Source organism: Lampetra planeri, chromosome 10 (assembly GCF_965212315.1).
Source record: "Lampetra planeri chromosome 10, kcLamPlan1.2.h2, whole genome shotgun sequence".
Classification (NCBI taxonomy): domain Eukaryota; kingdom Metazoa; phylum Chordata; class Hyperoartia; order Petromyzontiformes; family Petromyzontidae; genus Lampetra; species Lampetra planeri.
Genome location: NC_136116.1, coordinates 9945989 through 9970005, shown reverse-complemented (window position 1 = coordinate 9970005; position 24017 = coordinate 9945989). Strand labels below are relative to the sequence as shown.

Sequence of the window (24017 nt, the reverse complement as noted above, 5' to 3'; positions counted from 1 at the left end):
GAGTTGAAAGTGGTTTCAACTGGTGTAAAAACACACGTTAACACTGGCATTGGGTAAATGGAGAAAACTGGGAATTGAAGAGATTAACGTGGCCTATGAATTAATTAAATACTAGCAGACTGTGAGTAGCAAATATGAGGCTTGTACGTCATAAATGGACAAGACGGGAGGATGATGATGTGTGGCACAAAGGACAAGTTAGCAATGTGGTTCCATTGTTTATTATGTTTTAATGGTGCAGGACATTTGATGAGATCAATCGTTAATGACTGTCATTTTTTTTTCATCAGACGTAACTCCTTGCGGTGCTACAACACCATTCCCTGAGACGACGCTGACTGAACCACCAACGACAAAGGTGATCAGTGAAAGTGCCTCACCATCTGGAGCCGAGCCAACGATACCATCATGTGGACCAACCGTTCCATGCAGTTCCGCATCTGGACCTACACCGTCACCCACCACAAAACAAATTCCAGTCACTGATATCGTGACGTGTAGCATTCCAGAGACAACACCTGGGTCCGTCACAACGCCTTTCACCAAGACAACTCTGACACCACCACCAACAACGAAAAATGTTCCTATCACAGAAACGTGTGCACCTCAGTCAACACCACCATCATCTGGATCTACTGTCCCATGCAGTCTAACAACAAACGTTGTCCCAGACACAACTCCTTCTGTTGTTACAACCGTGACACCACCACCAAGCAGTAAGAACCCTCCACCTCCAGAAACACCTCCTCCATGTGGTGGTTCTTCTACAAGTCAACCAGGAGCTCCCTGCAGCAGTTCTACAGCTTCAACACCTCCACCTACAACCAAAATCATTCCCATAGAGACAACAGTTCCACCATGTGGTTCGAGCATTCCATGCAGTTCTCCAGTTTCTGAACAGACCCCTGCACCAACAACGAAAGTAATCCCAGTTCCCGATGGTGTTACCTGCAGCCCAGCGACTTCACCTGGATCAGGACCAATACCTTGCTCAACGCCACCACCTTCCACCGTGACAACTCTTACTCCTCCACCAAGCACAAAGGTTGTCTCATCTGCAGAAACATGTGCACCTGGTGTTACGCCATGCGGCTCCGTTACACCTGCACCAGAGGTTCCGTGCAGTTCTACAACACCAGTTACCAAGACAACCCTGACAACTGCTCCAGTGTCTAAAATTAGCACGGTCAGTGAATCACCAGCACCATCTGGCTCTACAAGCCCATGCAGTCCACTTACTCCACCTCCTACTACAAAGATATCTCCACCTTCAACAGTTGTGCCTTGCAGCAATCCAGATGTTACGTCACTAATCACAGACTTGACACCTGCCTGTTCTACTCCTTCAATATCATCAACTGCAACCCCAATTCCAACCACAAAGATCATCACTGAAACAGCGCCGCCAAGTGGGAGTGAAACGACACCCCCACCATGTGGATCTACAGGTCCATGCGGTTCAACACCTCCACCTGGTACAGGCATAACCACAATTAGCACCTCAACGCCTGTGTCCAAGTCAACACTGACACCACCTCCAGTCACTAAAGAGATACCTCCTGTTGTGACAACCAGCCCACCTGCATCTACAACGCCTGTGACTGGCCCGACTGCTCCATGCAGCCCAACAACAACATCTGGACCTGAGACAACACCTTGTGGTAGCACAACACTGGTCACAACACCAATTACTAACATCATTTCCACGACGCCTCCTGGTGGTTCTACAATTTCTTGCAGTCCCACATCTCCAGTTGTACCAACAACAAAGTTGGTGTCAACTACTGGGATCCCAATTTGCAGCACGCCTGTTACACCCCCAGTAACAGACGTAACACCTTGCTCCACAAATCCACCTCTCACAAAATCAACTCTGACTCCACCACCAGACAGTAAAGCTACCACTGGTGTTACAAGCTCCTTACCAACAACACCTCCACCATGTGGGCCTACAGGGCCTTGCAGTCCAACACCAACGCCTGTGCCAGGCTCAACTCCATGCAGTACGGAAATGCCTTTCACTACGACGAAAGTGACCCCACCTCCATCCACAAAAGTAATCCCTACGACCGAAATAACATGTTCACCGGGATCACCAGTTCCTTCACCTGGATCTACGGTACCCTGTAGTCCATCAACATCTGGACCTGGCCCGACAACACCACCACCAACAACCAAAGGTGTAACAAGCATACAACAGACAACGCTTCCTCCATGTGGATCTACAGGCCCTTGCAGTTCCATATCAACAGCTGCACAAGAAACAACGCCTTGCGGTGGTGACACATCATTCACCAAGACCACGCTAACGCCACCACCTTCCACTAAGTTCATAATATCAGAAACACCAGCTCCATGCGGATCAACCGTTCCTTGCAGTTCTGCATCTGGACCTACGCCATCACCCACCACAAAACAAATTCCAGTGAGTGAAATTGTGACATGTAGCATTCCAGAGACAACACCTGGGTCAGTCACAACACCATTCACCAAGACAACTCTAACACCACCACCAACAACGAAAAACGTTCCTATCACAGAAACATGTGCACCTCAACCAACACCACCATCATCTGGATCTACAGTTCCATGTAGTCCAACAACAAACGTTGTCCCAGATACAACTCCTGGCGTTGTTACAACCGTGACACCACCACCAAGCAGTAAGAACCCTCCACCTCCAGAAACACCTCCTCCATATGTTGGTTCTACTACTTGTCAACCAGGAGCTCCCTGCAGCAGTTCCTTAGCTCCAATACCTCCACCTACAACCAAAATCATTCCCATAGAGACAACAGTTCCACCATGTGGATCGAGCAGTCCGTGCAGTCCTCCAGTTTCTGAACAGACCCCTGCACCAACAACGAAAGTAATCCCAGTTCCCGATGTTGTGACCTGCAGTCCAGGGACTTCACCTGGAACAGGGCCAATACCTTGCTCAACGCCACCACCTTCAACGACTCTGACTCCTCCACCAAGCACAAAGATCGTCTCAACTCCAGAACCATTCGTACCTGGAGTTACACCAAGTGGCTCTGTTACATCTGCACCAGCGGTTCCATGCAGTTCCACAATTCCCGATACCAAGACGACCCTGACAACTGCTCCAGTGTCTAAAATTAGCACGGCCAGTGATTCACCAGCACCATGTGGCTTTACAAGTCCACTTACTCCACCTCCAACTACAAAAGTATCTCTCCCTGCAACAGTTGTGCCTTGCAGCAATCCAGATGTTACGCCAGAGACACCTGTCTGTTCTGCTCCTTCAATCTCAACAACTGCAACCCCAATTCCAACCACAAAGATCATCACAGGAACGGCACCGCCAAGTGGAAGTGAAGCAACGTTTCCCCCATGTGGGTCTACAGGTCCATGTGGTTCAACAATTCCACCTGGTACTGACATAACCACAATCATCACCTCAACACCTGTCTCCAAGTCAACATTGACACCACCTCCAGTCACAAAAGAAATCCCTCCTATCGTGACAACTTGTTCACCTGCATCTACAACTCCTGTGAGTGGATCTACAGCTCCGTGCAGCCCAACAACAACATCTGGACCTGATATAACACCGTCCAGTGGCACAACACCTGTCCCTAAACCACCAGTTTCTACAGCTATTACGAAAGAAATTACCACCATATCTCCATCCAGTCCTTCAAGTCCATGCAGTGCTACTTCATCAATTATTCCAACCACAAAAGTTGACTCATCTACAGGTATTCCAATCTGCAGCACACCCGTACCACCTCCTGTATCAGACACAACAACTGGATTCACCTCACCACCTCCCACGAAGTCAACTCTGACGCCACCACCAGACAGTAAAGCTACCACTGGTGTTACCAGCTCCTTACCAACAACACCTCCACCATGTGGGCCTTCAGGGCCTTGCAGTCCAACACCAACGCCTTTGCCAGGCTCAACTCCATGCAATACGGAAACCCCGTTCACAACGACCAAAGTCACCCCACCTCCATCCACAAAAGTCATCCCTATCAGTGAAATAACATGTGCACCTGGATCACCAGTTCCTTCACCTGGATCTACGATACCCTGTAGTCCAACAACATCTGGACCTGGTACAACACCACCACCAACAACCAAAGCTGTAACAAGCATACAAGAGACAACGCTTCCTCCATGTGGATCTACAGGCCCTTGCAGTTCCATATCAACACCGGGACAAGACACAACGCCTAGCGGTGGTGACACATCATTTACCAAGACCACGCTAACGCCACCACCTACCACTAAGTCCATAATATCAGAAACACCAGAACCATCTGGATCAACTGTTCCTTGCAGTTCTGCATCTGGACCTACACCATCACCAACCACAAAACAAATTCCAGTGACCGAAATTGTGACGTGTAGCATTCCAGAGACAACACCTGGGTCAGTCACAACACCATTCACCAAGACAACTCTGACACCACCACCAACAACGAAAAACGTTCCTATCACAGAAACGTGTGCACCTCAATCAACACCACCATCATCTGGGTCTACAGTTCCATGTAGTCCAACAACAAACGTTGTCCCAGACACAACTCCTTGCATTGTTACAATTGTGACACCACCACCAAGCAGTAAGAACCCTCCACCTCCAGAAACACCTCCTCCATGTGGTGGTTCTACTACTTGTCAACCAGGAGTTCCCTCCAGCAGTTCTACAGCTCCAATACCTCCACCTACAACAAAAATTACTCCCATTGAAACAACAGTTCCATCATGTGGATCGAGCAGTCCATGCAGTCCTCCAGTTTCTGAACAGACCCCTGCACCAACAACGAAAGTAATCCCAGTTCCCGATGTTGTGACCTGCAGTCCAGGAACTTCACCTGGAACTGGGCCAATACCTTGTTCAACGCCACCACCTTCAACGACTCTGACTCCTCCACCAAGCACAAAGATCGTCTCAACTCCAGAACCATTCGCACCTGGAGTGACGACATGTGGGTCCGGTACACCTGGACCAGAGGTCCCTTGCAGTTCTACAACACCCATTACCAAGACGACCCTGACAACTGCTCCCGTGTCTAAAATTAGCACAGTCAGTGAATCACCAGCACCATGTGGCTCTACACACCCATGCAGTCCACTTACTCCACCTCCCACGACAAAGATATCTCCACCTTCAACAGTTGTGCCTTGCAACAATCCAGATGTTACGCCATTAATCAAAGACTTGACACCTGCCTGTTCCACACCTTCAATCTCAACACCTGCAAATCTAGTTCCAACCACGAAAGTCATCACTGAACCAACACCGCCAATTGTGTCTGAATCCACAGTTCCCCCATGTGGATCTACAGGTCCATGTGGTCCAACACCTCCACCATCTAGCCCCACAACACCATTCACTAAGACAACGCTGACTCCACCTCCAGTCACTAAAGAAATCCCTCCTGTTGTAACAACTTGTGCACCTGGATCAACAACACCTGGAAGTGGTCCTACAGCTCCATGCAGCTCAACAATACAACCCGGATCAGACTCCACACCTTGTCCTGGCAGCACAACACCTGGCGTGACACCAATCCCTCAAATACTCTCTACCATAGTTGAACCACCTCCATGTGGATCTTCTCCTTCATGCAGTTCCACATCTACAGTTACACCAACAACCAAGTTGGCCTCAACCACTGGTATTCCTATTTGCAGTAGTCCGGTGACCCCACCAGCACCAGACGCAACAACTGCATGCACAACACCACCTCCAACGAAACCAACTCTGACTCCACCACCACCAACGAAAGTCATAATTACCACAAGCACACCACCTCCATGCGATTCTTCTCCTTCATGCAGTTCCACGTCTTCAGGCACTCCAACAACCAAGTTGATTTCCACCACTGGTATTCCAATTTGCAGCAGTCCAGTTACACCGCCAGTATCAGATGCAACAACTGCATGCACAACACCACCACCGCCTCCCACAACATCAAATCTGACTCCACCACCACCATCGATAGTCGTAACTATCACCGGTATAACGAGCTCACCACCACCAACATCTCCACCATGTGGACCCTCAGGACCTTGCAGTCCAACATCTGCCCCTGTATCCGACACAACTCCCTCAACCAAATCCACACCGAAACAATCACCTAATTCGAATATTATTTCGAATAACGTTGTAAGTGACTCAAGCACGTCCATTGTTTCTAGTCAGTCTATAAGTTCATCCAGTCAGCAAGTAATATGTGGACCAGACTCAAGTGTCTGTGGCACCACTGTTCCTGTTGCTCAGACAACTCTTGCTCCACCACCAACTACTAAATCAGTCTTAACTGGAGAACCACCGATTGGAAAACAAACAACACTTCCTCCCTGTGGAGCCACCAGTCCAAGTAGTCAAGTAACTCCACCAGGTTCAGATGTGACTCTGTCACCTCCACCGACCACCAAATCAGTGACAAGTCCATCAGGAACAGTTCCACCTTCTGGATCTACAGTTCCATGCAGTCCATCAACAGGATCAGTGCCTGACACAACTTTCACTGCACCACCTACCTCGAAGGGAGTAATTATTTCAGAATGTGCAAGTTTGCCACCATCAACAGCTCCTCCATGTGGATCATCTGATTCAAGTAGCACAGGTCCTTCAAGTGCATCGAACTCACCACTGTGCAATACGGAATCACCTTTCACGAAGACCACACTCACTCCGCCACCATCCACAAAAGTCATCCCTATCAGTGAAATAACATCTGCACCTGGATCACCAGTTCCTTCACCTGGATCTACGGTACCATGTAGTCCAACAACATCTGGACCTGGCACGGCAACACCACCACCACCAACAACCAAAGCTGTATCAAGCATACAAGAGACAACGCCTCCTCCATGTGGATCTACAGGCCCTTGCAGTTCCATATCAACACCTGCACAAGAAACAACCCCATGCGGTGGTGACACATCATTCACCAAGACCACACTAACGCCACCACCTTCCACTAAGTCCATAATATCAGAAACACCAGCTCCATGCGGATCAACCGTTCCTTGCAGTTCTGCATCTGGACCTACACCATCACCAACCACAAAACAAATTCCAGTGACCGAAATTGTGACGTGTAGCATTCCAGAGACAACACCTGGGTCAGTCACAACACCATTCACCAAGACAACTCTGACACCACCACCAATAACTAAAAACGTTCCTATCACAGAAACGTGTGCACCTCAATCAACACCACCATCATCTGTATCTACAGTTCCATGTAGTCCAACAACAAACGTTGTCCCAGATACAAGTCCTTCCGTTGTTACAACCGTGACACCACCACCAAGCAGTAAGAACCCTCCACCTCCGGAAACACCTCCTCCATGTGGTGGTTCTACTACTTGTCAACCAGGAGCTCCCTGCAGCAGTTCTACAGCTCCAACACCTCCACCTACAACCAAAATCATTCCCATAGAGACAACAGTTCCACCATGTGGTTCGAGCAGTCCATGCAGTCCTCCAGTTTCTGAACAGACGCCTGCACCAACAACGAAAGTAATCCCCGTTCCCAATGTTGTGACCTGCAGCCAAGGGACTTCACCTGGATCAGGACCAATACCTTGCTCAACGCCACCACCTTCCACCGTGACAACTCTTACTCCTCCACCAAGCACAAAGGTCGTCACAAGCGTAGAAACATGTGCACCTGGAGTTACACCATGCGGCTCTGTTACACCTGCACCAGAGGTTCCCTGCAGTTCCACAACGCCCGTTACCAAGACGACCCTGACAACTGCTCCAGTGTCTAAAATTAGCACGGTCAGTGAATCACCAGCACCATCTGGCTCTACAAGCCCATGCAGTCCACTTACTCCACCTCCTACTACAAAGATATCTCCACCTTCAACAGTTGTGCCTTGCAGTAATCCAGATGTTACTCCACTAATCAAAGACTTGACACCTCCCTGTTCCACACCTTCAATCTCAACAACTACAAATCCAGTTCCAACCACGAAGGTCATTACTGAAACAACACCGCCAAGTGTGTCTGAATCCACAGTTCCCCCATGTGCATCTACAGGTCCATGTGGTCCAACACCTCCACCATCCAGTCCCACAACACCATTCACTAAGACAACGCTGACTCCACCTCCAGTCACTAAAGAAATCCCTCCTGTTGTAACAACTTGTGCACCTGGATCAACAACACCTGGAAGTGGTCCTACAGCTCCATGCAGCCCAACAACACAACCCGGATCAGACTCCACACCTTGTTCTGGCAGCACAACACCTGCCACCAAGCCACCACTTACGACTCCAATTCCTAAAGTAATTTCCACTGCAGGAATTACGTCTCCATGTGGCTCTGCAATTTCATGCAGTCCCACATCATCAGTTGTACCAACCACCAAGTTAGACTTAACAACAAGTATTCCAATTCGTAGCACTCCAGTATCTCCTCCAGTATCAGACACACCTTACTCCACAAATCCACCTCCCCCAAAATCAACTCTGACTCCACCACCAGACAGTAAATTGACCACTGGTATTACGAGCTCTTTACCAACAACAACTCCACCAAGTGGGTCGACGGAGCCTTGCAGTCCAATATCCACACCTGTACCTGGTTCTACTCCAGGCAGTACAGAAACACCTTTCACGGAAACCACACTTACCCCACCCCCAACGACAAAAGTCATCCCTTCGACTGAAATAACATGCTCACCAGGATCAACAGTCCCTTCATCTGGATCTACAGCACCATGTAGTCCAACAACATCTGGACCTGGTACAACACCACCACCAACAACCAAAGCTGTAACAAGCATACAAGAGACAACGCCTCCTCCATGTGGATCTACAGGCCCTTGCAGTTCCATATCAACACCTGGACAAGAAACAACGCCTAGCGGTGGTGACACATCATTTACCAAGACCACACTAACGCCACCACCTACCACTAAGTCCATAATATCAGAAACACCAGCTCCATGCGGATCAACCGTTCCTTGCAGTTCTGCATCTGGACCTACGCCATCACCAACCACAAAACAAATTCCAGTGACTGAAATTGTGACGTGTAGCATTCCAGAGACAACACCTGGGTCAGTCACAACACCTTTCACCAAAACAACTCTAACGCCACCACCAACAACGAAAAACGTTCCTATCACAGACACGTGTGCACCTCAATCAACACCACCATCATCTGGATCTACAGTTCCATGTAGTCCAACAACAAAAGTTGTCCCAGACACAACTCCTTGCGTTGTTACAACTGTGACACCACCACCAAGCAGTAAGAACCCTCCACCTCCAGAAACACTTCCTCCATATGGTAGTTCTACTACTTGTCAACCAGGAGTTCCCTGCAGCAGTTCTACAGCTCCAACACCTCCACCTACAACCAAAATCGTTCCCATAGATACAACAGTTCCACCATGTGGTTCGAGCAGTCCAGGCAGTCCTCCAGTCTCTGAACAAACTCCTGCACCAACAACGAAAGTAATCCCAGTTCCCGATGGTGTTACCTGCAGCCCAGGGACTTCACCTGGAACTGGGCCAATACCTTGCTCAACGCCACCACCTTCCACCGTAACAACTCTTTCTCCTCCACCAAGCACAAAGGTCGTCCCATCTGCAGAAACATGTGCACCTGGTGTTACGCCATGCGGCTCCGTTACACCTGCACCAGAGGTTCCGTGCAGTTCTACAACGCCCGTTACCAAGACAACCCTGACAACTGCTCCAGTGTCTAAAATTAGCACGGTCAGTGAATCACCAGCACCATGTGGCTCTTCAAGCCCATGCAGTCCACTTACTCCACCACCCACTACAAAGATATCTCCCCCTTCAACAGTTGTGCCTTGCAGCAATCCAGATGTTACGCCTGAGACATCTGCCTGTTCTCCTCCTTCAATCTCAACAATTGCAACCCCAATTCCAACCACAAAGATTGTTACTGAAACAGCACCGCCAAGTGTGTCTGAATCCACAGTCCCTCCATGTGGATCTACAGGTCCATGTGGTTCAACACCTCCACCATCCAGCCCCACAACACCATTCACGAAGACAACGCTGACTCCACCTCCAGTCACTAAAGAAATCCCTCCTGTTGTGACAACTTGTGCACCTGGATCAACAACACCTGGAAGTGGCCCCACAGCTCCATGCAGCCCAACAACACAACCCGGATCAGGCTCAACACCTTCTTCTGGCACAACACCTGCCACGACACCAACCACTAAAGTAATCCCAACCACCATTGAACCACCTCCATGCAGTTCTTCTCCTTCATGCAGTTCCACGTCTTCAGTCACTCCAACAACGAAGTTGATCTCCACCACTGGTATTCCAATTTGCAGCAGTCCAGTTACACCGCCAGTATCAGATGCAACAACTGCATGCACAACACCACCACCGCCTCCCACAACATCAAATCTGACTCCACCACCACCATCGATAGTCGTAACTATCACCGGTATAACAAGCTCACCACCACCAACATCTCCACCATGTGGACCCTCAGGACCTTGCAGTCCAACATCTGCCCCTGTATCCGACACAACTCCCTCAACCAAATCCACACCGAAACAATCACCTAATTCGAATATTATTTCGAATAACGTAGTAAGTGACTCAAGCACGTCCATTGTTTCTAGTCAGTCTATAAGTTCATCCAGTCAGCAAGTAATATGTGGACCAGACTCAAGTGTCTGTGGCACCACTGTTCCTGTTGCTCAGACAACTCTTGCTCCACCACCAACTACTAAATCAGTCTTAACTGGAGAACCACCGATTGGAATACAAACAACACTTCCTCCCTGTGGAGCCACCAGTCCATGTAGTCAAGTAACTCCACCAGGTTCAGATGTGACTCTGTCACCTCCACCGACCACCAAATCAGTGACAAGTCCATCAGGAACAGTTCCACCTTCTGGATCTACAGTTCCATGCAGTCCATCAACAGGATCAGTGCCTGACACAACTTTCACTGCACCACCAACAAAGGGAGTCATTGTTTCAGAAATAAAAGGTTTACCACTATCAACAGCTCCTCCATGTGGATCATCAGAGCCATATACAGGTCCTTCCACTGCATCAAACACACCACCATGCAACCCAGAAACACCTTTCACAAAGACCACATTGACGCCACCCCCAACCACAAAAGTCATCCCTGTTACTGAATTAACAAATGCGCCAGGATCAACAGTCCTTCCATGTGGATCTGCAACACCACTTGGGCCAACGATATCCGAATCTGCAACTATCCCTTGTTCCACGGTAGCACCATCACCAACAAGCAAAGCTGTGACAGGCATACAAGAGACAACACCTCCACCATGTGGATCTACAGGCCCTTGCAGTTCCATATCCACAGCTGCGCAAGAAACAACTCCATGTGGTGGTGACACATCATTCACAAAGACCACACTAACGCCACCACCTGCCACTAAGTCCATAATATCAGAAACACCAGCTCCATGCGGATCAACCGTTCCTTGCAGTTCTGCATCTGGACCTACGCCATCACCCACCACGAAACAAATTCCCATCACTGAAATTGTGACATGTAGCATTCCAGAGACAACACCTGGGTCAGCCACAACACCTTTTACCAAGACAACTCTAACACCACCTCCAACAACGAAAACTGTTCCTATCACAGAAACATGTGGACCTCAACCAACACCACCATTTTCTGGATCTACAGTTCCATGTAGTCCAACAACAAATGTTGTCCCAGATACAACTCCTTCCGTTGTTACAACCGTGACACCACCACCAAGCAGTAAGAACCCTCCACCTCCGGAAACACCTCCTCCATGTGGTGGTTCTACGACTTGTCAACCAGGAGCTCCCTGCAGCAGTTCTACAGCTCCAACACCTCCACCTACAACCAAAATCATTCCCATAGAGACAACAGTTCCACCATGTGGTTCGAGCAGTCCATGCAGTCCTCCAGTCTCTGAACAGACCCCTGCACCGACAACGAAAGTAATCCCAGTTCCTGATGGTGTGACCTGCAGCCCAGGGACATCACCTGGATCAGGACCAGTACCTTGCTCAACGCCACCACCTTCCACCGTGACAACTCTTACTCCTCCACCAAGCACAAAGGTCGTCACAAGCGTAGAAACATGTGCACCTGGAGTTACACCATGCGGCTCTGTTACACCTGCACAAGAAGTTCCCTGCAGTTCCACAACGCCCGTTACCAAGACGACCCTGACAACTGCTCCAGTGTCTAAAATAAGCACGGCCATTGATTCATCAGCTCCATGTGACTCTACAAGCCCATGCAGTCCACTTACTGCACCACCTACTACAAAGATATCTCCACTTTCAACAGTTGTGCCTTGCAATAATCCTGATGTTACTCCACTAATCAAAGACTTTACACCTGCATTTTCCACACCTTCAATCTCAACAACTGGATGCCCAGTTCCAACTACAAAGATCATCACCGAAACACCACCACCACCAAGTGTGTCTGAATCCCCAGTTCCTCCATGTGGATCTACAGGTCCCTGTGGTCCAACACCACCACCATCCAGCCCCACAACACCATTCACAAAGACAACACTGACTCCACCTCCAGTCACTAAAGAAATCCCTCCTGTTGTGACAACATGTGCACCTGGATCAACAACACCTGGAAGTGGCCCCACAGCTCCATGCAGCCCAACAACACAACCCGGATCAGGCTCGACACCTTCTTCTGGCACAACACCTGCCACGACACCGACCACTAAAGTCATCCCAACCACTGTTGAACCTCCTCCATGCGATTCTTCTCCTTCATGCAGTTCCACATCTTCAGTTACACCAACAACCAAGTTGGTCTCAACCACTGGTATTCCAATTTGCAGCACTCCAGCTTCGCCTCCTGTATCAGATACAACTGTAAGCACAGCACCACCACCTCCAGCGAAGTCAACTCTGACTCCACCACCAGACAGTAAAGCTACCACTGGTGTTACAAGCTCCTTACCAACAACACCTCCACCATGTGGACCTTCAGGGCCTATCTTTCCAACACAAACGCCTGTGCCAGGCTCAACTCCATGCAATACGGAAACCCCGTTCACAACGACCAAAGTCACCCCACCCCCATCCACAAAAGTCATCCCTCCAACTGAAACAACATGTGCACCAGGATCACCAGTTCCTTCACCTGGTTCGACGGTACCCTGTAGTCCATCAACATCTGGACCTGGCCCGACAACACCACCACCAACAACCAAAGCTGTAACAAGCATACAAGAGACAACGCCTCCTCCATGTGGATCTACAGGCCCTTGCAGCTCCATATCAACAGCTGCACAAGAAACAACTCCATGCGGTGGTGACACATCATTTACCAAGACCACGCTAACGCCACCACCTACCACTAAGTCCATAATATCAGAAACACCAGCTCCATGCGAATCAACCGTTCCTTGCAGTTCTGCATCTGGACCTACGCCATCACCAACCACAAAACAAATTCCAGTGACTGAAATTGTGACGTGTAGCATTCCAGAGACAACACCTGGGTCAGTCACAACACCATTCACCAAGACAACTCTGACACCACCACCAACAACGAAAAACGTTCCTATCACGGAAACGTGTGCACCTCAATCAACACCACCATCATCTGCATCTACAGTTCCATGTAGTCCAACAACAAACGTTGTCCCAGATACAACTCCTTCCGTTGTTACAACCGTGACACCACCACCAAGCAGTAAGAACCCTCCACCTCCGGAAACACCTCCTCCATGTGGTGGTTCTACTACTTGTCAACCAGGAGCTCCCTGCAGCAGTTCTACAGCTCCAACACCTCCACCTACAACCAAAATCATTCCCATAGAGACAACAGTTCCACCATGTGGTTCGAGCAGTCCATGCAGTCTTCCAGTTTCTGAACAGACGCCTGCACCAACAACGAAAGTAATCCCAGTTCCCGATGTTGTGACCTGCAGCCCGGGGACTTCACCTGGATCAGGACCAATACCTTGCTCAACGCCACCACCTTCCACCGTGACAACTCTTACTCCTCCACCAAGCACAAAGGTTGTCACAAGCGCAGAAACATGTACACCTGGAGTTACACCATGCGGCTCCGTTACACCTGCACCAGAAGTTCCCTGCAGTTCCACAACGCCCGTTACCAAGACGACCCTGACCACTGCTCCAGTGTCTAAAATTAGCACGGTCAGTGAATCACCAGCACCATGTGGCTCTACAAGCCCATGCAGTCCACTTACTCCACCTCCTACTACAAAGATATCTCCACTTTCAACAGTTGTGCCCTGCAGTAATCCAGATGTTACTCCACTAATCAAAGACTTGACACCTGCCTGTTCCACACCTTCAATCTCAACAACTGCAAATCCAGTTCCAACGACGAAGGTCATCACTGAAACAACATCGCCAAGTGTGTCTGAATCCACAGTTGCCCCATGTGGATCTACAGGTCCATGTGGTCCAACACCTCCACCATCCAGCCCCACAACACCATTCACAAAGACAACACTGACTCCACCTCCAGTCACTAAAGAAATCCCTCCTGTTGTGACAACTTGTGCACCTGGATTAACAACACCTGGAAGTGGCCCCACAGCCCCATGCAGCCCAACAACACAACCCGGATCAGACTCCACACCTTGTTCTAGCACAACACCTGCCACGACACCAACTACTAAAGTAATCTCTACCACCGTTGAATCACCTCCATGCGATTCTTCTCCTTCATGCAGTTCCACATCTTCAGTAACACCAACAACCAAGTTGGTCTCATCCACTGGTATTCCAATTTGCAGCAGTCCAGTGACACCACCAGTATCAGATGCAACAACTGCATCCTCAACACCACCACCTTCCCCAACGTCAAATCTGACTCCACCACCAACAACGAAAGTCATAACTGCCACCGGAATAACAAGTGCACCACCACCAACACCTCCACCATCTGGAACCTCAGGACCTTGCAGTCCAACATCTGCTCCTGTATCAGACACAACTCCTTCAACCAAATCCACCCCTAAACAATCACCTAATTCTAATATTATTATCTCCAATAATGTAGTAAGTGAATCAAGCACTTCCATTGTTTCTAGTCAGTCTATAAGTTCATCCAGTCAGCAAGTAATATGTGGACCAGACTCAAGTGTTTGTGGCACCAATGTCCCTGTTGCTCAGTCAACTCTTGCTCCACCACCAACTACTAAATCAATCTTGACTGGCCAACCACCGATTGGAAAACAAACAACACTTCCTCCCAGTGGAGCCACCAGTCCATGTAGTCAATTAAATCCACCAGGTTCTGACGCGACTCTGTCACCTTCACCGACCACCAAATCAGTGACAAGTCCATCAGGAACAGTTCCACCTTCTGGATCTACAGTTCCATGCAGTCCATCAACAGGATCAGTGCCTGACACAACTTTGACTGCACCACCAACCACGAAGGGAGTTATCAGCAAAATTACAGATTCACCACAGACAACAGTGTCACCATTGGTTTCGTGTAATACAGGACCGACATGTGGATCTGACACAACTCCTTGCAGCAGTGACACGTCACTGACTAAGACTACACTAACGCCACCACCTACCACCAAGTCCATAATATCAGAAACACCAGCACCATCTGGATCAACTGTTCCTTGCAGTTCTGCATCTGGACCGACGCCATCACCCACCACAAAACAAATTCCAGTCACCGAAATTGTGACGTGTAGCATTCCAGAGACAACACCTGGGTCTATCACAACACCTTTCACCAAGACAACTCTGACGCCACCACCAACAACTAAAAATGTTCCTATCACAGAAACGTGTGCACCTCAACCAACACCACCATCATCCGGATCTACTGTCCCATGCAGTCCAACAACAAACGTTATCCCAGACACAACTCTTTGCGTTGTTACAACCGTGACACCACCACCAAGCAGTAAGAACCCTCCACCTCCAGAAACACCTCCTCCATGTGGTGTCTCTTCTACAGGTCAACCAGGAGCTCCCTGCAGTAGTTCTACAGCTCCAACACCTTCACCTACAACCAAAATCGTTCCCATAGAGACAACAGTTCCACCATGTGCTTCGAGCAGTCCATGTAGTCCTCCAGTCTCTGAACAGACCCCTGCACCGACAACGAAAGTAATCCCAGTTCCTGATGGTGTTACCTGCAGCCCAGGGACTTCACCTGGATCAGGACCAATACCTTGTTCAACGCCACCACTTTCCACCGTGACAACTCTTTCTCCTCCACCAAGCACAAAGGTTGTCCCATCTGCAGAAACATGTGCACCTGGTGTTACACCATGCGGTTCCGTTACACCTGCACCAGAGGTTCCATGCAGTTCTACAACGCCCGTTACCAAGACAACCCTGACAACTGCTCCAGTGTCTAAAATTAGCACGGTCAGTGAATCACCAGCACCATCTGGCTCTACAAGCCCATGCAGTCCACTTACTCCACCTCCTACTACAAAGATATCTCCACCTTCAACAGTTGTGCCTTGCAGCAATCCAGATGTTACGCCACTAATCAAAGGCTTGACACCTGCCTGTTCTACTCCTTCAATATCAACAAATGCAACCCCAATTCCAACCACAAAGATCATCACTGAAACGGCACCGCCAAGTGGGAGTGAAACGACACCCCCACCATGTGGATCTACAGGTCCATGCGGTTCAACACCTCCACCTGGTACAAGCATAACTACGATCAGCACCTCAACGCCTGTGTCCAAGTCAACACTGACACCACCTCCAGTCACTAAAGAAATTCCTCCTGTTGTAACAACCTCTCCACCTGAATCTACAACGCCTGGGAGTGGCGCCACACCTCCGTGCAGTCCAACAACACCATCTGGACCCGATACGACACCTTGCGGAACAGCAGGACCTGTCACGACACCAATTACTTCGGTCATATTTACCACGACAATCATACCTCCATGCGGTTCTACCATTTCATGCAGTACTGCATCTCCAGCCGAGCCAACCACTAAATTAGTCTCAACTACTGGCGTTCCAATTTGCAGCACTCCTGCAACACCTCCAGTGTCAGATACAACAACGGCGTGTACAACGCCAATAACGAAGAGCACCCTCACGCCGCCGCCTGTCACAAAAGAGATTCCGACCACCGTTGTACCAACTCCATCTGGCTCGACCATTTCGTGCAGTCCAACATCCTCCATTACACCAACTACAAAGTTAGATTCTACTACGGCTGTACCAATCTGCAGCACACCCGTACCACCTCCAGTATCAGACACAACAACTGGATTCACCTCACCACCTCCCACGAAGTCAACTCTGACTCCACCACCAGACAGTAAAGCTACCACTGGTGTTACAAGCTCCTTACCAACAACACCTCCACCATGTGGGCCTTCAGGGCCTTGCAGTCCAACACCAACGCCTGTGCCAGGCTCAACTCCATGCAATACGGAAACCCCTTTCACAACGACCAAAGTCACCCCACCTCCATCTACAAAAGTCATCCCTCCTACTGACATAACATGTGCACCTGGATCACCAGTTCCTTCACCTGGATCTACGATACCCTGTAGTCCAACAACATCTGGACCTGGTACAACGCCACCAACAACAACCAAAGCTGTAACAAGCATACAAGAGACAACGCCTCCTCCAGGTGGATCCACAGGACCTTGCAGTTCCATATCAACACCTGGACAAGACACAACGCCTTGCGGTGGTGACACATCATTTACCAAGACAACGCTAACGCCACCACCTACCACTAAGTCCATAATATCAGAAACACCAGCACCATCTGGATCAACTGTTCCTTGCAGTCCTGTATCTGGACCTACGCCATCACCCACCACAAAACAAATTCCAGTGACCGAAATTGTGACGTGTAGCATTCCAGAGACAACACCTGGTTCAGTCACAACACCATTCACCAAGACAACGCTGACACCACCGCCAACAACGAAAAACGTTCCTATCACAGAAACGTGTGCACCTCAAACAACACCACCATCATCTGGATCAACTGTCCCATGCAGCCCCACAACAAACGTTGTTCCAGATACAACTCCTTGCGTTGTTACGACACCTGCTACCAAGACAACTTTGACACCACCACCTAGCACTAAGAATGTGCCTGAAACAAGTGTAACACCAATTCCGTGCAGTCCTACCCCAACTCAACCAGGTGTTTCATGTAGTACTTCACAAGCCCCAACACCTCCCCCAACAACCAAAATCACTCCCATTGATACAACGGTTCCACCTTGTGGTGCCAGCAGCCCATGCAGTCCCACAGCTTCTGAACAGACCCCCGCCCCAACCACAAAGGTGACTGAGGGCACCAGTGCGGTTTCCTGCAATGTCCCGGGAACTTCACCAGGAGCAGAAACAACACCTTTCACAAAGACGACTTCGCCAAGTACAAAAGTATCCGCTGTCACGGAGCTGTCTCTTGCACCGATAACAACCCCATCATGTGGCTTGACCACACCCGGACCAGACGGTTCGTGCAGTTCCACAACAGCGGTCACGAAGACAACGCTGACGACGGAGCCAGCCACTAAAATTAGTCTCGTGAGTGAAACCGTTCCACCATCTGGCTCTACGATTCCGTGCAGTTCGCAGGCTCCACCACCAACTACAAAAAAACCTTCTAGTCCAAGCGTAGTCACGTGCAGCAATCCAGAGGTTACGCCACTCATAAAGGACTTGACGCCCGCCTGTTCGACACAATCAATCTCAACGGCACCGACGCCAGTACCAACCACAAAGGTCATCACTGAAATAGCCCTACCGCCCGTGTGCGAAACAACAATTCCATCATGTGGATCTACAGGTCCATGTGGTTCAACACCTCCACCATCCAGCCCCACAACACCATTCACAAAGACAACACTGACTCCACCTCCGGTCACTAAAGAAATCCCTCCTGTTGTGACAACTTGTTCGCCTGTATCAACAACACCTGGAAGTGGCCCTACAGCTCCATGCAGCCCAACAACACAATCCGGACCTGACACGACACCTTGTTCTGGCACAACACCTGCCACATCACCAACCACTAAAGTAATCCCAACTACCGTTGAACCACCTCCATGCAGTTCTTCTCCTTCATGCAGTTCCACATCTGCAGTTACACCAACAACCAAGCTGGTCTCAACCACTGGTATTCCAATTTGCAGCAGTCCGGTGACACCTCCAGTATCAGATACAACAGCTCCATGCACAACACCATCACCTCCAACGAAACCAACTCTGACTCCACCACCACCAACGAAGGTCATAATTACCACGGGTATAACAAGCTCACCACCCACAACGGCTCCTCCAAGTGGATCTTCAGTACCTTGTAGTCCAACATCTGCACCCGTGACTGGCACAACCCAGTGCAATCCAGAAACTCCTTTCACAACAACCAAACTTACACCGCCACCTTCGACCAAAGTTGACACGACTACAGCACCGCCCCCAACCACGACTGCTCCACCTGGCTCAACAGTGACATGCAGTCCTTCAACGACGCCCGGATCGAGCACCGGACCTTGTAGCACCCTTACACCTCCCCCGACTACAAAGGCAGTCACTTTCACAGAAATAACAAGTATACCACCATCAACACCTCCACCTTGTGGTTCAACAGTTCCTTGCAGTTTAACGACAACTGGGGGCCCTGACTCAACTACACCTTTTACAAAGACCACGCTGACACCACCACCGACTACTAAATCCGTCCCAGTCACAGAAATACCAACTTCGACTGTTCCCTGCAGTCCCTCCTCTGAGATCACCCCTGTTCTCACAACAAAACAGGTCCAAACAACTGTTATTGTCACGTGTAGCATTCCAGAAACAACACCCGGGCCAGTCACAACTCCATTCACCAAGACAACTCTGACGCCACCACCAACGACGAAAAACGTTCCTGTCACAGAAACGTGCGCGCCTCAAACAACACCACCATCATCCGGATCTACTGTCCCATGCAGTCCAACAACAAACGTTGTCCCAGACACAACTCCTGGCGTTGTTTCAACCGTGACACCACCACCAACCACGAAAGTAATTCCTTCACAAACAACCATATCCGAGGTAACACCTCCACCATGTGGCTCTACATCATCACAACCAGGAACTCCATGTAGTACAGCAGCTTCTACACCTCCACCTACAACCAAAATCACTCCCGTAGGGACAACGGTTCCATCATCTGGTTCAAGCAGCCCATGCAGTCCTACAGCTTCTGAACAGACTCCTGCACCAACCACAAAAGCAATTAGCACCAGTCTGCCAACTTGCAGTATTTCGGAATCGACTCCAGGAATAGACACACCTTGCTCAGCATCAACCATAGCACCAACCACTAAAGAAATCCCTATCACGGAAATCACAGGTTTACCACAGACCACACCTCCCCCGTGTGGATCTTCTGGACCGTATAGCACAGCACCACCGCCTGCATCCGATTCCCCCCAATGCAATACTGAAACGCCTTTCACAAAGACTACACTGACACCACCCCCTGTCACCAAAGCGTCAGAAACGACAGCTCCTTCCTGCGGATCTACTGTTCCAAGCAGTCAACCAACATCACAGTCTAATGCAATTCCCTGCGGAACCCTCACACCACCACCAACCACAAAAGCAATTGTTGTTACAGAAGCAAAGGGAATACCACAAACAACTGCTCCTTCATGTCAAACCACTGCAGGTTCGTCATCCACACCTGCACAAGAAACAACTCCATGTGGTGACAACACATCCTTCACGAAGACCACATTAACACCTCCATCTTCCACTAAGTCTGTTGCTGTCATCTCAGAAGTACCAGCTCCATCTGGATCAACCGTTCCTTGCAGTTCTGCATCTGGACCTACACCATCACCCACCACAAAACAAATTACAGTGAGTGAAATTGTGACGTGTAGCATTCCAGAGACAACACCTGGGTCAGTCACAACACCTTTCACCAAGACAACGCTGACGCCACCACCAACAACGAAAAACGTTCCTATCACAGAAACGTGTGCACCTCAAACAACACCTCCATCATCTGGATCTACTGTCCCATGCAGCCCCACAACAAACGTTGTCCCAGACACAACTCCTTCTGTTGTTACAACCGTGACACCACCACCAAGCAGTAAGAACCCTCCACCTCCAGAAACACCTCCTCCATGTGGTGGTTCTTCTACAGGTCAACCAGGAGCTCCCTGCAGCAGTTCCATAGCTCCAACACCTTCACCTACAACCAAAATCATTCCCATAGAGACAACAGTTCCACCATGTGGTTCGAGCAGTCCATGCAGTTCTCCAGTTTCTGAACAGACCCCTGCACCGACAACGAAAGTAATCCCAGTTACCGATAGTGTTACCTGCAGCCCCGGAACTTCACCTGGATCAGGATTAACACCTTGCTCAACGCCACCACCTTCCACCAAGACAACTCTAACTCCTCCACCAAGCACAAAGCAAGTGCCCATTACAGAGGTAACGAGTGTGCCAATAACAACAGCTCCTGCAAGTGGGTCTACAGGCCCATGCAGCCAATCGCCAACGTCTGGATCTGATGTCTCTTTGTGCAGCACTACAGTCCCATCATCTAAGACAACTCTGACACCACAACCGACCACCAAAAACATCATTCCAGAATCAACAGGTTCAATTCAATCAACAACCTATGCATGTGTTTCCACGACTCCGGGACCAGATAGTAGTTCCAGCTCATCAACCCCGATCACCAAAACAACTCTGTCAACAATACCGACCACCAAAGTTGTCCCTGGCCCTGAGCCAACCACCGCTCCGTGTGGGTCTGTGAGTTCATTCAGTCCTATTGCTACATCGGGGATAGACGTCACGACTTGCAATGCTGAAACGCCGTTTACCCAGACGACGCTCACGACAGCACCGAGCGCTAACATTGCATCCAGCACAGCGCCGATAAGTGGGGGTGAAGTAATCTCTGCGTGTGGCCCCACAACACCGGGACAAGACATCCTGACATCACCGTCAATCATTGATGTTGTGTCCACACCTGCGCCAGGTGGATCCTCGGGCCCTTGCAGTCCGACAACACCTGTGTCCGTCACAACGGTGAGCAGCACCACGGTGCCCATCACGAAAACGGAACCACCGACAACGAAAGTTGACATCACAACGGGCGTCATTGTAACAATCCCTCCATGTGCCTCTACAACTCCTGCCTCTGGTGTCCCCTGTGAATCGTCAACAGCCGTTAGCAAGACAACAGTGGTGCCATCCGCAATCAAAGCTGTCGTCCCTCCAGCTGAAACAAGTGTAAGTCCATGCAGTTCCACAGTGGTTGGGCCGAACTCGACACCTTGTGGCGTTTCAACATCTACCCCACCGCCAACTACCAAAGGCACTGTCATTTCAGGAGAAACGCCATCGTTTAGCTCTGCAATCCCATGCGGTTCTACATCACCACCCTTGCCACCACCAACCGTAAACATTGTTCCAGTTGACGGCGTTGTAACTTGCAGTGTTACAGAGTCATCACCGGGCTCAGGATCAAATATAATACCACAAGGCACAAACGTCATCTCTACCACAGTGCCATGTGGAAGCGAGATTCTCCCTCAAAGTGGCTCAACGGGTCCATATGGTCCAACTTCAGCTGGGGCATATTCATCTCTGTGCAGCACCACAACACCTATCACCAAGACCACTCTGACACCACCTCCAGTCACTAAGGAAATCCCTCCCGTTGTAACAACCCCATGTGGTTCCAACATTCCATGCAGTACGACATCACCGGTTACTCCACCACCAACGACAAAAGTGAACCCAATTACTGGCATTGTAACATGCAGTCTTCCAGCGACCTCACCAGACACAGGTGTGACGGCATCTGTCACTACACCTCTCACACCACCGCCAAGCACAAAGGTCAGCCCATCTGTCGAAACAGCACCTCCATGTGGTTCGACAAGTCCCAGTGGTTCAACCCTGCCGCCTGGCTCGGTCACGCCAACTTGCAGCGTCGCCGAATCGACGGCGCCCACCAAAGTTGCCTTCGCCCCAGACGCAGTCCCGCCGGGCGATTCGTCCAGGGCGTGCAGCGCAACGACATCTTCACCGACACCGCTGCCGACCACGAAGGAAGTTTCAATCACGACCGTAGCTTGCAGCCCTCTGGAGACAACGTCGCCGCTGACCAAGACAACGCTCCCGCCGGCGAACAAAGACACGGCGGACGCAGCCTGCACAACTCCGTCGAGCGCTGCTGTTGTGAGCGAGACGACACCTTCTTCGAGCGGGTCCTCCGCGCCATGCGGTCCGACCACATCCGGACAAGCCAGCTCTGCCTGCAGCACCACGACGCCTTTCACCAAGACGACCTTAACGCCACCGCCGGTCACCAAAATTTCAACAGACGCCGCGGCTCCGTGCTCAGCAGGGTCAGGCCCCGTGGCTACGACTGGTCCGACGTCCGGCTCCGTCAGCGAGAGCGGTCCCTCGTCTTCGCCGGCGCAAACAACGCCCGCTGTGTGCTCATCGTCAAGCAGTTCTGCTCCATGTAGCCCCGTCGATGTCTCCTCCGTGAAGGCGGTGGTGAATCAATTGCCGGATGCTCCCTGCACGACCACGTGCAGCCCCGCCGAACAGAAGTCTCCCAAACTCGTGGCGTCCATCGTCTCCAAGCTGAAGCCCGAGGCAGTGGGTGAGTTCACCCACAAATTGACCATCCTCCTTACCGAAGCTATACGACTTGTATTCGTTGGAAATGCATACTAACTACTTAAGCAGCTCACACATTGTCGATTCAACAGTTAGGTGTAACACTTATGCTCACGGTGCATGTGTCATGAGCACTTGTGTTAGGATCAGTTATTATGCATTGTGATTTGTTGACGTAAACCCTCGATCCAGTAATAATCAGGACAACATGCGAATCAAAGTATTTACAGCTTCATCATGGGACCTCCTTTGCCAGTAACAAAACATGAGAATAGGTTTTTCCCCTTTTATCTGGCAACAAATCGCCTTTTGGCGTCCTCTGGTCTAACACCGTTTGAGACGAGGCTCAAAAGAA

The 24017-nt window shown here is 50.0% G+C and overlaps 1 protein-coding gene across 1 annotated transcript in view; it reads left to right on the top strand.

The window, feature by feature from the left end:
* The window catches only part of LOC144721000 (uncharacterized), a 39913-nt gene that overhangs the window by 5161 nt on the left and 10735 nt on the right, over positions 1-24017 (top strand). The window contains exon 2 of the mRNA XM_078598262.1: positions 291-23645. Within this exon, the coding sequence (XP_078454388.1) occupies positions 291-23645 (23355 nt within the window). The remainder of the gene's footprint in view (positions 1-290; positions 23646-24017) is intronic.